General features: G+C 40.6%; 1 protein-coding gene across 1 annotated transcript in view; it reads right to left on the bottom strand.

Moving 5' to 3' along the window:
- Positions 1 to 5,889: 5,889 nt before the first annotated feature.
- Positions 5,890 to 16,651, bottom strand: part of LOC138651656 (protein kinase C and casein kinase substrate in neurons protein 1-like) — a 44,409-nt gene continuing 33,647 nt past the window's right edge. Inside the window, exons 3-10 of the mRNA XM_069742020.1 lie at positions 14,986 to 15,142; positions 14,286 to 14,521; positions 13,900 to 14,055; positions 13,422 to 13,597; positions 10,942 to 11,062; positions 10,356 to 10,450; positions 9,112 to 9,206; positions 5,890 to 6,335 (exon numbers count right to left, since the gene is read on the bottom strand). Of these exons, the coding sequence (XP_069598121.1) occupies positions 6,220 to 6,335; positions 9,112 to 9,206; positions 10,356 to 10,450; positions 10,942 to 11,062; positions 13,422 to 13,597; positions 13,900 to 14,055; positions 14,286 to 14,521; positions 14,986 to 15,142 (1,152 nt within the window). The 3' untranslated portion in view covers positions 5,890 to 6,219. The remainder of the gene's footprint in view (positions 6,336 to 9,111; positions 9,207 to 10,355; positions 10,451 to 10,941; positions 11,063 to 13,421; positions 13,598 to 13,899; positions 14,056 to 14,285; positions 14,522 to 14,985; positions 15,143 to 16,651) is intronic.

Here is a 16,651-nt window from a genome sequence, read left to right as displayed (position 1 = left end):
ATGCAAATCATTATAAGCTGTGGCTCATTGGTAAAGCAACAGCCTACGAACATGGAGACACGAGTTATAATCTGTGATGGAATCTGGGACAGTTGAGAGCTATGAAGCCATATGAGGAGGTACATTTTGGGTTGCAGGCTATATGTGGGGTATGTATATGCATGTGGGGTATGTGTATGTATGTCAGGTACGTGTTAGTCTATATGTTGGGTGCGTGTATGAATGTGGGGTGCGTGTATGTATGTGGGGTACCTGCATGTATGTATTTGTGTGGGGTACATGTATGTGGGGTACGTGTATGTATGTGCAGTACGTGTATGTATTTATGTGGGGTACATATATGTGGGTTACAAGTTTGTATGTGGGGTACGTGTATGTATGTGCGGTACGCGTATGTATGTGGGGTAAGTGTATGTATGTGGGGTACATGTATGTGGGGAACGTGTATGTATGTATTCGGGGTACGTGTTTGTATGTGGAGTATGTGTATGTATGTGGGGTACGTGAAAGTATGTATGTAGGGTACATGTATGTATGTATGTGGGGTACGTGTATGTATGTGTGGTACGTGTATGTATGTGGGGTACGTGTATGTATGTGGAGTACGTGTATGATTGTATGCGGGGTATATGTATGTATGTACGTGTATGTATGTATGTATGATTGTGGGGTACATGTATGTATGTATGTGGGGTATGTCTATGTATGTATGTGGGGTATGTGTATCTATGTATGTGGGGTACGCATTTGTATGTATGTGGGGTACGTGTATGTATGTGGGGTACATGTATGTATGTGGGGTACGTATTTGTATGTATGTGGGGTACGTGTATGTATGTGGGGTACATGTATGTATGTGGGGTATGTGTATGTATGAATTTGGGGTACGTGTATGTATGTGCGTACATATATGTATGTGGGGTACGTGTATGTATGTATGTGGGGTACGTGTATGTATGGGGTACGTGTATGTATGTGGGGTATGTGTATGTATGTGAGGTTCGTGTATGTATGTGGGGTACGTGTATGTATGTATGTGTGGTACATGTATGTATGTGAGGTACGTGTATGTATGTATACAGGGACCATAGAAATACATTGTTATATATCCAATGTATCTCTAAGGTTATGGATATTCTGTTTCTGGTTTCAATGCCTGCAATACAGGTCAAGATTATCAAGTTCTCTTACGTGCATCAGGATAAGCTGTGGCTCATTGGTAGAGTAACATCCTATGAACATCGAGACTTGAGTGTGTGTCCTGGGAAGGACAGATAATATAATGTAAATAGTATGAAGTGATCCTGAGGAGAAGTGCAAGAAAAAAATTACATTTTTATAATTGCTCATTATTCTTTTAAAAGCCCCAAAAAATATTTTCCTTCACCTCAATATACAGGAACCATAGAAATAAATTGTTATGCATTCAATGTATCTCTATGGATTTGAATATTCTGTTTCTGGGTTCATTGCCTGCAATACAGGTCAAGATTTCCAAATTCTACAATGCAAATCATTATAAGCTGTGGCTCATTGGTAAAGCAGCAGCCTACGAACATGGAGACACGAGTTATAATCTGTGACGGAAGCTGGGATAGTTGAGAGCTATGAAGCCATATGAGGAAGTACATATGGGGTTGCAGGCTATATGTGGGGTATGTGTATGTATGTGGGGTATGTATGTATGGGGGGAGTTTGACTCCTGGGAAGGACAGGAAATATAACGTTAATTGCATGAAGTGTCCCTGAGGATGAGATGTGCAAGAAAAAGTTTCATTTTTATAATTGCTCATTATTATTTTAGTAGTCCCCCAAAAATTCTGCAATGCAAATAATTATAATCTGTGGCTCATTGGTACAGCAACAGCCTCTAAACATGGAGACATGAGTTTGATCCCTGGAAAGGACAGTGAATGTATAAATCTGTGACGGGACATTTGCACAGATTATTTTTCTTCACCTCAGTATACAGAGACCATAGAAATACATTGTTATATATGCAATGTACGTGTATATTTGTATGTATGTATGTATGTGGGGTATGTGTATGCATATATGTATGTATGTTGGGTGCATGTATGTATGTATTTATGTGGGGTACGTGTATGTATGTATGTACAGTGCCTTGCGAAAGTATTCGGCTCCCTGGAACGTTTCCACCTTTTCCCACATATCATGCTTCACACATAAAGATACCAAATGTAAATTTTTGGTGAAGAATCAACAACAAGTGGAACACAATTGTGAAGTTGAACGAAATTTATTGGTTATTTTAAATTTTTGTGGAAATTCAAAAACTGAAAAGTGGGGCGTGCAATATTATTCGGCCCCTTAACTTAATACTTTGTTGCGCCACCTTTTGCTGCGATTACAAGTCTCTTGGGGTCTGTCTCTATCAGTTTTGTACATCGAGAGACTGAAATTCTTGCCCATTCTTCCTTGGCAAACAGATCGAGCTCAGTGAGGTTTGATGGAGATCGTTTGTGAACAGCAGTTTTCAGCTCTTTCCACAGATTCTCGATTGGATTGAGGTCTGGACTCTGACTTGGCCATTCTAACACCTGGATACGTTTATTTGTGAACCATTCCATTGTAGATTTTGCTTTATGTTTGGGATCATTGTCTTGTTGGAAGACAAATCTCCGTCCCAGTCTCAGGTGTTTTGCAGACTCCAACAGGTTTTCTTCAAGAATGGTCCTGTATTTGGCTCCATCCATTTTCCCTTCAATTTTAACCATCTTCCCTGTCCCTGCTGAAGAAAAGCAGACCCAAACCATGATGCTGCCACCACCATGTTTGACAGTGGGGATGGTGTGTTCAGGGTGATGAGCTGTGTTGCCTTTACGCCAAACATATCGTTTAGCATTGTTGCCAAAAAGTTCGATTTTGGTTTCATCTGACCAGAGCACCTTCTTCCACATGTTTGGTGTCTCCCAGGTGGCTGGTTGCAAACTTTAAACAACACTTTTTATGGATACCTTTGAGAAATGGCTTTCTTCTTGCCACTCTTCCATAAAGTTCAGATGTGTGCAGTGTATGACTGATTGTTGTCCTATGGACAGACTGTCCCACCTCAGCTGTAGATCTCTGCAGTTCATCCAGAGTGATCATGGGCCTCTTGTCTGCATCTCTGATCAGTCTTCTCCTTGTTTGAGATGAAAGTTTAGAGGGACGGCCAGGACTTGGTAGATTTGCAGTGGTATGATACTCCTTCCATTTCAATATGATCACTGGCACAGTGCTCCTTGGGATGTCTAAAGTTTTGGAAATCATTTTGTATCCAAATCCGGCTTTAAACTTCTCCACAACAGTATCACGGACCTGCCTGTTGTGTTCCTTGGTCTTCATGATGCTCTCTGTGCTTCAAACAGAACCCTGAGACTATCACAGAGCAGGTGCATTTATACGGAGTCTATATTACACACAGGTGGATTATAGTTATCATCATTAGGCATTTAGGACAACATTGGATCATTCAGAGATCCACAATGAACTTCTGGAGTGAGTTTGCTGCACTGAAAGTAATGGGCCGAATAATATTTCACGCCCCACTTTTCAGTTTTTGATTTTCCGCAAAGATTTAAAATAACCAATAAATTTTGTTCAACTTCACAATTGTATTCCAATTGTTGTTGATTCTTCACCAAAAATTTACATTTGGTGTCTTTATGTGTGAAGCATGATATGTGGGAAAAGGTTGAAAAGTTCCAGGGGGCCAAATATTATAAACAGCAGCGACTAGACCTGAGCTCTGATCGCTGCTGTTTGACCATTTAGGTGCTGCTGTCTGAAAAAATGTTTCGTTTTTCTTTAACAATGTGGGCATCTGAGTTACCATGTGAATCCAGGGGTTCTACTAAAGGCCCAAGTCTCCACTATTTTGTTGCTGGTTTAAACAGGAGACCCAGATCGTTAATTTTTGCTATATAGTGTTTTAGTATTAACTGGTGCATAACAAAAAACAACTTACATAGCAAATAGATAAATGGCTGCACTCAATTGTACTAAAGCAAGGGAATGTGCGATACATGAAATGTGAATAGCATAATGGCTTGTGAAATCTATGAAAAAACACATGAGATGCTGAGCACAAAATGTAGCCAAAAAATGTGAGCCCATCCACCAACATCAAGGTAATCTCATGGATCGGATGGGTCCCTGACCCTGAGGATTTTAGTATTGCCGTATATAATACAGATGCAGGAATTGCAGGTGCGGGAAAAAAAATATTCTAGGGAAAAAAAAGTTTAATACCTCCCCTTTTATTTGGCACCAAACCAAAAAAATAAGGTTAAAAATATATATTTTTTGTATCACTGTGTCCGTGAAAGTCCGAGTTATTATAAAAAAAAATGTTAGTGCTTAAATAATAAAAAAAAAAATCGAAAAGGAAAATCCATGGCAAAATAAGTTACAGGTCCCAGAAAATGGCTATACTCGTACAGACTTTTGTTATTTTTTTTTTTTTTTTTTTAAATCAGGGAAAAATACCAGACCTGCAGAATAAAGTCACCAGGTAATTTTTACTGCACATTGTAAAATTGGAAAACAAAAAAAACGATGGCGGGATTGCAATTTTTTTTTTCACCATTTGACCCCACTAATTTTTTTCTCTTCTGTTTTGTATTATATAGTGAAGTTGAATGGTGTCATAAAAAACTAGAACATGCCCTGAAAAAGGCTCATGGAAGAAAAGGTAGACACATTGTTTTTCATTAGAATTTGTTTATTGCTGTAATATCTCTTTAAAAAAACAAAGGAAATAAAACCCATCATTCCGAGACCGTCACTTTTTTTTAAAGGCACACGCCACGCACACACATTGTACTGCAGCATCCATAGGATCGGAGTCACGCCGGGTATGAAGGTGGTCCAAGCCAGGGGGAACATTTCCTGAGAGCTGGGTGCCGTCTTAGGCTATGTGCACACGTTGCAGAATGTCTGCAGAATTTTCCTGAGCAAAACCTGACTCCTTTCGCAGGAAATCCGCTCTCGTTTTTTTTTTTTTTTTTTTTTTTTGCGTTTTTCGTGCGTTTTTTCCCGGAGCTTCCCAATACAATATATAGCGGCAGAAATTCCGCAAAATGAATGAACATGCTGTATCTTTTTCCACAATGCGGTATTTTCGCAGAAAAAAAACGCACAACAATGCGGAATTCCATTAGTAATAATGGGAAGCGTTTTTACCGCGAAAGACGCAAAAAAAAAAACGCAACGTGTGCACATAGCCTTATAGTTCAAGGTGAAGATTTTTTTTTTTTTTTTTATGTATGGGGTATTGAAAATATAGCCGAGCAAATTACAGACTGGCACCAATGATACCCATGCAGTGGTAATCCCTAAGGCAATGGTGTTTTGATGAAAACTGAAAAGAGTATGGACATCTGGGCCTTATTTCTTCCTTTAATGGATGTATTTGAGGCTAAAAATAATTTTTGCGATTGGGTTTCATTAAACATGTGGCACCGTTTGGCTTTTACAGGCCCTTTGTTTCCCTGTAAACATTGCTGGCTGCGGAATAAGTAAACTAAGAATCCATAAGTGAGCTAGTCCTGAAAGGGCGTTTGTATCTTTTTTTTTTTTTAGTTTTTGTTTTCTTTTTTTGAGTTCAGACTTTGCAGTCTGTGGTCATAAATAGAGAAGAGCGAACTTAAACTTTCGGGGTTCGTACCAGACACTAAGTGTCCGCTGCTATAAATCCTGAACACGGACTTCTCCCGGAAGTCTGTTTTAGTGGCTAGAGGGAAAATTTTCCAGATCAAAAGTTCAGGTCCCCATTGTTTTCGATGACGTTGAAGTTCTGGTACCCGAACTGAACTTTGGAATAAACTTTCGGGTTGGGTTACTTGAACCCGAACTTCCACGGGTCCGCTCATCCCTAGTCATAAATCTGCACTTAGTTCAGAAAAAAAAAATTATAGCTTCCAAAGTTAGAACCAGCTCACTTATGGATACTCAGTTAACTCATTCTGCAGCCACAGAGATAAATAAAAGCCAAACGGAGCAAGAAAGTTTAATGAAACTCATTCGCAAAAGTAAATATAAATTACCACTTCTTTTAATTATCAGAACTTGTGTCCTTTAATCTGTAACAATCCAAAAACTTTCATGTCCCTGCAGCCCGGCCCGGCATGAGGATCAGTAAAGAAGTACAGTCCCTGTAGAGCCGATTGTCGTACACCAAATACTGAACTCCTGATGCTCTTCGGTAACTTTTCTCTACCCGGTGATGACTTCCACATAGTTGGCCGGATAGAGGCCCACCTGGCCACGATCGGTCACCCCTTTACACCAGCCTTGCTCGTCCTCATCTTCAATCTTCGTCAGTTCGTCACCTGGTTATAACAGGAAAAATTAGTCAACTTTTGTGCCGTTAAGTGTCGCGCAGATTTTCTCGATCGTCATTGTTTTCAATCATTATGTCTGATGAAGGGCTGAGGATTCAGACCGCAACGTCGCCTATACAGCCGGTGAAATAAGTATTGAATGCATCACCAATTTTCAAAGTAAATCTATTTCTAAAGGTGCTACTGATGTGAAATTCTCACCAGATCTGATATCTGTGGATGATTTATTTGCCTGTGTGGATCGGATGGGTTGTTACCGACATCTGGTGTGAATTTCATGTCAATAGCACCTATAGAAATAGATTTGCTTAGACAATTGGTGAAGGGATGAAGCTCGGCAGAGCCGTATTTGCCATTAGGCACCTGAAGGCGGCTGCCTAGGGGGGCAAGTGGCAAGAGGCGGCGTCGCCGTGAAGGACAATTTTAAAAAAGGAAAATTAAAATGTTTTGACTTATGGGTGGAGCCGTGCTTCAGGTTACAAGTGATTCAGGGAATGTGCCCACGTTCAGGAATTGCTGCAGTTTTGATGCTGCGTGCTTAAGCAGCGTCAAACCCGCAAAGGCCAGATGTAACAACATAGCAGATGCTCGGCTCAACATATGGGGGTTGCAGATTATATTGGGTGGGGTGCATAGGGGATTGCAGGCTAGATGGGGTGGGGGTACATATGGGGGTTGCAGATTATATTGGGTGGGGTGCATAGGGGATTGCAGGCTAGATGGGGTGGGGGTACATATGGGGGTTGCAGCCTATATGGGGTGGGGTACATATGGGTTGCAGGCTATATATGGGGTTTCAGGCTATATGTCAGGGTACATGGGTGCAAGCTATATGTGGGGTACAGGGTGCATATGGGGGTGCAGGCTTGATAACTCCAAACTTTTGAGGAATAGAAAGAGGAACAGAGTAGCGCACCCTGGTCCCTCCCATCCCCGCCCATTTACCATTTCTTTCTCCCCTGGCAGGAGGAGTTGTCAGAGGGGCGCTGGCAGTGAGGGACATTCAGCAAACGCTACAATAATAACACAATAACTACTGCATCTTCTCCCCCATTTTTCATGTGTTTTTTATAGTGCAGTTGTTTACATTTGTATTTTTAGGCTCCACATAGAAGACAAGAGGGAAAAAAAAGAGCAACAAAACAGCACAGTTCAGCCTAGTCCTTGGGCGCACAGCAGGCGCACGGAAATGAAATCACATCCGCTTTGCTTGAACAATTAAACAGCAGAATTTTGTGCAAAAAAGCAGCAGAAAATACACAGCATTTATGCTACATGTGAACACGGTCTAAGTTTCCAGGAAAATTTAAATTTCCATTTAATCTCCGCTCACTATATCTCTAAAGACGCTGCTGGCCGCTGCGGTTTCAGTGCACTTTTTCTCTATAAGCTTCTTCTGAAAAGAACGCATGGAAAAAAAAAAATACACTTGCATTTTTTTTTAATCACAGAATCAAAGCTTTTCTGTACTATTAAAACTCTGCTTCATAGCTTCCCCCAAATTGCATTCAAATCAATATATGAAATAAACACAAGTTGATCTAGCTAATAGTGGCACTTCCACATTGAAATCTATACCAATAAACACATAGGAAGCATAAGTTAAAAAATGACATAAATCTTTATTAAACACTAAAGAACATACATATTTTAAAAAACATATATTTTTCAATGGGTAAACGCCAAAAGGATCTGAAGACACAGAAATATGAATACCAATATGGATATGTAAACAATTATATTTCTCTTAGATAAATTGGTCTCCTATTGCTAAGTTAGAGCATAGAAGGAATCAGTATTGATTAAATCGGTCTTTAAGAATAAATGTTCATACAGTTGGTGCTTGTGAGAGTCGACGTATGTACATAAACAGAGGATTTTCTAATAATAAATAATAATGAATAGTAAATCCCTACATCATTAGACCTTTTAAGTTAGTGATTTAGTAATATAAATCAGGATTCTGAAGAAATGTATAAAAGTCAATAAGCCGTTAGTGCTTGTTTTTTTCATTAGATGATATAACATATTATAATAAAGGTCTAATAGTGTAGGGAAATAAAGACCAAATGACTGAGTGGCGTTCAATAAAGCAAAATAAATCACAACGTTATAGGAGAACCAAAGTTCTAAAAGGAACATTCCTCATATAAAGTAGTATGCACCCTTCATTTAGTTAGTAATGGTGCCATTTCCAGATTTTATTTATTTACACAGACCTAATGGGGTGAAGGGAAGCATGTATATGCTGGCAAAGCAATGGAAATTCTAGGAGAGTACCTTTGAATATGAGCACATTCATGATATCATTACATGGGGTACATGTATGTATGTGGGGTACATGTGGGGTACATGTGGGGTACAGGTGAGGTGGGGTAGGGTACATGTGGTGTACATGTGGGGTGGGGTACATGTGGTGTACATGTGGGGTGGGGTACATGTGGGTACATGTGGGGTGGGGTACATGTGGGGTACAGGTGAGGTGGGGTAGGGTACATGTGGTGTACATGTGGGGTGGGGTACATGTGGTGTACATGTGGGGTGGGGTACATGTGGGTACATGTGGGGTGGGGTACATGTAGGTACATGTGGGGTACTGCAGTGAACGGAGCTGTGCGGTTTGCTCCCATTCACTGTTGGTGAAAATCAGTTGATCTGTGAGGAGGCCTCAATATATTAAGCCTGGAAAACCTCACAAATGGGGAGATATACCTGTATTAAATTATTACAGCACGGGCAGAGTTTGTGTTAGTAAGGTCCTTACCTGCTTTAAAACTGAGCTCATCAGACTCCTGTCCTGAATAATCATAGACGGCTCGTACGCGGACTCCGGGGACATTTACTGGTGCTTTATTCATACTACGAACCAGAAAATAAAACATTTATTTCAATTAGATAACAAGGACCTGTCGCCAGGTCAAAAGAGATCAGTTTTTGATCTTATTTTATTCCCGCCGGTCCCCTGAGTATTACATTTTTTGCTATTTTAAAATCCGCCATGCCGTTTAAGAGATACGGGCCTTTTAATTTAGAGCTAATTTTTATGGTCTTTACCAGCTCCTCGGGGGCGTGTCTTTAGGCTGCTCTGAATAATTACCCGGTGAGACCACGCCCCCAAGTAAAGACTATAAAAATCAGCACTAAATAAAAAGGCCCATATCTCTGGAACCGCATCGCGGATTTTAAAAAATAAAAAAGTAGAATATTCAGGGGAGAGGCAGGAATAAAATAGGAACCAAAACTGATCACTTCTGCCTTGGTGATAAATCTTGTAGCACCACTTAGTAAATGTTGGAAGCATAAGACATTTTCAGCATTGTCATAGAATTTTTTTGTATTTAGCTGATTAACCCCCAATCTTTCTGCACGTGTAATATCAGAGCTGTCCATTAGCTACAGGAAGCCATTAAGAATTAAAGGGGATCTCCATAATACTATTTTATGTAGCACTTCTGTTATTAAAGAATAAAAAAATGGTATTTCAATACTAGGTTTGTAAAAATAGAAAAATAGAAAACTGGAAAGAGGATCACCCCCCACCACCACCACATTTTGTTTTTCCTGATTTCCCTGCAGCTCCTCCACAGGAACAATTGGGTATTACACTATCTGCATTAAAAATTTTCACTAATTTGCTTCCCTATTTCTCTCTATATTTATGATGAAGCCTGCAAAGATTTAATAGTAGGTGAATCTCCGCCAGTGTTCCCGGTTTCTGTTAATATCTGCAGCGCTTATGTCACGTCAACAGCGCTGCAGCTAATCAGTGAACACGTTGGCTTTTACCATCAACTCTAGCAGAGCACTGATTGCCTGCAGTGCTATCAACGCCAGTGATGCACAATGGCGGACAGAGGGAGCAGGGGAGGAGATTCAGCGCTGGACCAGGGGAGGGTAACAAAAGCACCGTTGTTGTTTCACTACAGCCGGGAAAACCTTTTTAAAAAGTTTACTTTTCTGACTTTGTGAGCGGTGCGATATTTCTGCGTGCATTTTATATAACTTTACCTGCTTTCCGTGGGCGTCACACTGTACAACTTCACTTTTTCCTCTTTCACTTTCTTCTTTTTTACTATCTGTTGCTCAACGTCCGGACTCCACTCCTGTAGAGGAATAAGGAAGCTGAAATCAATACGTTCCGCTAACGAATGCGTCAGACATTGACAAAACTTCAGTTACTGTTAGTTTTCTGATAAAGGAAAAGTGGTAACAACTTGCACCAATTGTTCCTTTAAGGGTATGTTCACACATGGCGTTTTTACAGCCTTTTTTCGGCGCTTTTATTAGTGCAGAAAATTCTGCATTTTACAGTACCAGCAAAATAAGTGAGATTTAAAAAAATTTTATTTTCTACCCTTTTTTCATTGCATTTTTTGAGGGTTTTTTCAATTTTCTATGAAAACAATCATCTTACTATTTTATGCACTTAAAATGGTGAAATAGTGGAGTTAAAGTAAATACATTTTTGGATCAACCTGCTCTTTCGGCTTTGTAACATATGGTCTGTTTTTGTTTTTTCATCTATACCGTTTCCTTTTAAAAGTTTTTTTTTCTTTTACACTTTAACAAGAACAAGTAATAAATGATACTGTACCTCCAGCTGGGGCCAGTTCATTAACATCCCGGGGCCATGTTTATTCCTCCACCACTTTAAATCATCCTGGTCGCTGACCACTGTTATAGCCTGGTTCAAATCGCCGTATACCGTCATAATACTAAATATGCAGAAAAGCAAAATCATCAGTGCGGTCTCCACCTGTATAGAAGAGCTCACTTACAATGTCCAGTCCAGATCTTCCACGTGGCTTTAACCTCTATCCAATCTAGATCCCCGACCCCAGAGATGTTGGTGTTAACCCCTATCTGATCTATACCACCAGGGATGTCGGCTTTAACCTCTATCCAATCTAGATCCCCAGGGATGTCGGCTTTAACCTCTATTCAATCTAGACCACCAGGGATGTTGACTTTAACCCCTATCTGATTTATACCACTATGGATGTTGGCTTTAACCTCTATCCAATCTAGACCGCCAGGGATGTTGGTGTTAACCCCTATCTGATCTATACCACCAGGGATGTCGGCTTTAACCTCTATTCAATCTAGACCACCAGGGATGTTGACTTTAACCCCTATCTGATTTATACCACTAGGGATGTCGGCTTTAACCTCTATCCAATCTAAACCACCATGGATGTTGGCTTTAACCTCTATCCAATCTAGACCACCAGGGATGTTGGCGTTAACCCCTATCTGATCTATACCACCAGGGATGTCGGCTTTAGCATCTATCCAATCTAGACCACCAGGGATGTTGACTTTAACCCCTATCTGATTTATACCACTAGAGATGTCAGCTTTAGCCTCTACCCAATCTAGACCACCATGGATGTTGGCTTTAACCTCTATCCAATCTAGACCACCGGGGATGTTGGTGTTAACCCCTATCTGATTTATAACACCAGGGATGTTGGCTTTAACCTCTATCCAATCTAGACCACCAGGGATGTTGGCGTTAACCCCTATCTGATTTATAACACCAGGGATGCAGGTTTTAATCTCTATCCAACCTAGACCACCAGGGATGTTGACTTAAACCTTTATCTGATTTATTCCACTAGGGATGTTGGCTTTAACCACTATCCAATCTAGACCACCATGGATGTTGGCGTTAACCCCATCTGATTTATACCACCAGGGATGTTGGCTTTAACCCCTATCCAATCTAAACCACCAGGGATGTTGGCTTTAACAGTATCCAATGTAGACCACCAGATATATTCGCTTTAATCCCTAACCAATATAGACCACCAGAGATGTTGGCATTAATCAGTATCTGATTTAGATCATCAGAGAAAATGACATTAACCCTTATCTGAACTAGACCACCAGGGATGTTGACTTTAACCACTATCTTATCTAGACAACCAGGGATGTTGGTATTAACCTCTATCATATCTGGACCACCAAGGAATTTGGCATTAATCACTATCTGATCTAGACCACCAGGGATACTGAATTAACCTCTATCTGATCTAGACCAGCCATGGATGTTAGCATTAACCTCAATCATATCTAGACCACCAGGGATATTGGCATTAATCACTATCTGATCTGGACCACCAGGGATGTTGGCATTAACCATTATGTTATCTAGGACACTAAGGATGTTGGCATTGTGAGGCAGTGACCAGTGTTTCGTATGAGGGTCACTGTATGTTCCCCCCAGGATGCACACAAAGGCGTATTGAGGCCATGGGAGTGCATTGCAGTCACAGGCGTAGTTGTGATTGCAATGAAAAATTAAAAAAAAGTGAGTATTGGTCTTGGACAAGCTATTTGTCCAGGGCAGATTTGAGAAAACCTGCTGGGCTTTTGTTTTGAAACAGACTACAGGATGGTAGTCGTGCAGTCCGTTTCCTTCCTGGCCTGTTTTCTATGTGGCCGAATGCCACAGGTTCTTTGGTTAAAAGCCCTGCAGTAAAGGGTATGGGTGTGTCAGGGTCAGAGTCAGTCTGGTGTTTGCTAGAGGGCAGAGCGGTCGGCTCTGCAGAGCTCCATGTGTGTGAGGCAATACAGACAAGCGGAGCCAAACAAACAAGGGAAGCGGAGACGCCTGGCACCCACAGCATACACAGCGGTGCAGTCACCTATGGCAACTGGTCTCGGAGGTGGACTGGCGTGTTTATTGGCTGCAAACTGGAGGATATGGTTCCCGGCTGCGATCCGGAGGATATCGGATATCGTGTACTGGGAAGTGCTGTGAGCTGAACATTAACACGGTGGTGCAGTCACCCACGGCAACTGGTATCGGAGGTGGACTGACTGTGTTTATTGGCTGCAATCCAGAGGATATGGGTTCCGGCTGCGGTACGGAGGATATTGTGTGCTGTGTTTTTGTGAGTTAAACATTAAAGAGACTTTTGCTTTGAACTTTGCTGGGTTACTGTCTCATTACTGCATACGGTGCTATTGCTGCACTACAGCATTAACCACTATCTGATCTAGACCACCAGGTATTGTTGAACAAACCCATTGACTGAATGAGCCTCAAGAACCTTTTTGGTCTCTTACCTCTCGTTATTAGTGATGTCCAGGTGCTTGTGTATGGAGTGAAGAGCCTGTTTGAAAAATACAATTTTCTTCTGCTCTTGTTGCTGGCTTTGGTCGAACACAGTTTCCATTTCTTCCATGTATTTGGGATTATATTTATTGAGTTCTTGCAAGGATTTTTCATATCTTTGTTTTACCTGAAATTAATACGAGAAAATGTTTAGGTCATTGAAACACCGCCAAACTTAAAAAAAAATGCAAATGCAAAAATGCAAAAAAAGTCGCCCCTGCGGTGACCTGAAGTCACTCCGATCTGAAAAGTGCTACCATCGCTGTATCAAGCCTTTCAAAACAAGTCTATGCGTGCATGTATAGAAAGTCTCCTTTCCCAGATTTTTGCACACATTCAGCAGCCTCGTCTCAAGACCCTCTTTTTGCTTCCTTTACAATGGGAAGAACTTGGAACAACGTGTAGCTCTCTGTCTTGATTCCTCCTTACCTTTTCTTTATCCTGTTTACATTTCTCGTGATCTTCTGTAAGTTTCTTTTGTTTCTCTAAAGACAATTCCGGATTAATCTTTCCGTTGTTCTCTCGGACACTCGCTAAATGTTCCTTCTTACAGGCTTTGTGATAGGATGATTTTGCTTTCTCAAGCTGTAAAAAAAAAAAAAAAAAAATTGGCCAAGACGATATGTTCAGAAATAACTTTCAGAAACCAGTTATCATCTCCAAAAAGTTCCACATGGGACCAACTTTCAACTATGCCCTCTTTTAGTTAGACCATAAACGTTCTGGCTACTATTACATATTGGTTACTTCTTCCACCCACTGAAACATTAATTTTTCACAGCTGCTCGGTTATTAAACCCCAATTAGTCATTTACCTTTTTCAACTTTTTGGCCCAGGGTTTTTGGGCTTTATGGAAGCCGTTTTCTATTTCGCAAGATTCCTTGAATCCACCGAAGATTTTGCGGTGATACTTCTCCTTTTGCCAGTTGCGGATTTTCTCTGTGTCGTCTGTCATTAGTGTCTTCTGGATCTGCACGTGCAGCTCGCTGAGCCGCTCAGTCGCTGTCATGAAAGACTGCCAGGCACGTAAGAGGGAGCCGTACATGGGACCTATTGGTCAAATTACCAAAATTCTAAATACAAAATTCGGAATCTGATTGTTATCGTTTTGCTTATAGTCTAAGTTTTTAAATTTTTTAGTTTGCTAATTTATAAATCATCCCTATCTTTGGAGACAAAGTAACCTCTTATCGCAATTACTAAAATATTAGTTTTGACATTGACCACTAGAGGGAGCCCTAGAGCATGATACTGCCTATTTTTTAAATTTTGCTTTTCAGCTGTGCTGTGAAGACTGAATCAGCATGGCCATCACTAAAATGGAAGGCGAATTGAATGAAAAAGTCTATTTTATTGATAAGACTTTTCCTTTGTTTTACACAGTCATCTTTTTATTTTGTAGGGGATTGTATTAGGACATCGGAGTGTTTTGATACCATTAGTTCTCACTCACCACATCTGACGCACAGAATAATAGACTTAAATTACTTGTCTGCTCCATCTCTAATACTCACTGGCATCCACTATTGGTTTCCATCTGCGGACCCATTCTTCCATCTGTAGTGAATATTGCTTCTCTATCTTGGCTCTGTCTTGGAAACAGGCTACAATATCATCGCACAGCCGGTATCCTTCATCCATCCGCTTTACGCTGCTGCTGTAATTATTTGGCTTTGAGACAAAGTATCATTACTTTAATTTTGCAATTGTCACTTATAGTAATTTACTATATTTTAAGAAATACAAAAATGCTCATGGACCCGGCTCCATCATCTGGTTTTTCTGGATGGCGACCTTGCCATCAGTAATGGGTCGCTATCCTGCAAGTCTACGACTTGTTACATAGTTCATGGTAGTGCATCCGTATATCACCTTATCATTGGCGTTGTTGTCACAACACAACCAGTAGCTACAGGCAATTTGCAAAACTTTTGACCAAAGTAGCCATAGCCTTAAAGGGGTTTTCTGGTTTTAGAAAAAAACTTGTTTCCTGGATGCAGTTTGTTTAAAAAAATCAGAATGGGCCTCCTTCACCCTTTCCGGGTCCAGCAATGAGTCTCTGCTACAGTTCCCGGTGTTTATCATTCTCTGCAGTTCTGCAGCCAATCAATGAGCCTAACGAGTCTGCCCTAGTGGATGGCACAAGCCGCTGAGAGTCATTGAGCTCACTGATTGCCTGCAGACAGTAAAAGAGACCGACACCCAGCACTGACCCATGGAGGGTGAATAATTCTGAAACTGGAAAATCCCTTTAAGGAGAAGTGAGATTTCCCTGGATGATTTTACTTTAATATGCTTTGACGAAAAATGTATTATAACAGTGGCATTTAAAGGGTTTTTTTTTATTTCAACTAAGTAGTTCTTCCAATTGGTGCAGATTCACTGATTCTGGAACAGTTTTTCTGTCTCTTGTGCGCCATTCTGTTCCAAAGTTATACCCCTAGCAAATAATCCCTTCAATAATGTGGGTGTATACCACAGAACTTCTCTGTGGGCGTGGCCATGTTTTGATTGGTCACAATCAGAGGAGAAAATGCAAAGAGCCACAAAGATGTTCTGTAGTACACGCCCAGTTTATCGAAGGGATTATTTCAAGGGGGCATAACTCTGGAACGGAAGGGTGCAGAAGAAAAAGAAAAACTGTTCCAGATTCAGTGGAGCAGTGACAATTGGAAGAGCTACTCAGTTTAAATGTTAAAAAAAACCTTTAAATGACACTGTTATAATAGACTGCAGCCATTTATCTCTTAAAATGCAGTAATCTAAATGCTTTTGCTGCTGTCTCCTCTGACTCTGGCCAATCAAAACATGACCACGCCCACAGAAGTTCTGTGATTATATAGTCTGTTGATTGAAGAGAAAAATTTACAGGGGCATAGCTTTGGAAAGGAGGGGCCCAGAAGAAAAATAAAAGCTGTTCCAGAATCAATGGATCAGCGGTAATTGAATGCAGACCTCCGTTTTAAATGAAAAATTCCGATAAAAGGCCCCCTTTAAATGATTGGAAACAGTCGATGCCCCGTGTGGTGCCTTGATGACAGCAGTGCCTGTGACTGAATTTCACATGAGAGGGTCAAATTTATCATAGACTGCAATACTGCAGTATCACAATGTATTGTATGAGTTTATCAAGAAATCACACAGTTTCAATTCCCTTAGGGTGACCGATAAAAAAAAAAA

This window comes from Ranitomeya imitator, chromosome 10, assembly GCF_032444005.1.
Source record: "Ranitomeya imitator isolate aRanImi1 chromosome 10, aRanImi1.pri, whole genome shotgun sequence".
Classification (NCBI taxonomy): Eukaryota; Metazoa; Chordata; class Amphibia; order Anura; family Dendrobatidae; genus Ranitomeya; species Ranitomeya imitator.
Note: the sequence above shows the minus strand (reverse complement) of the source record. Positions and strands in the feature narration are given on the sequence as shown.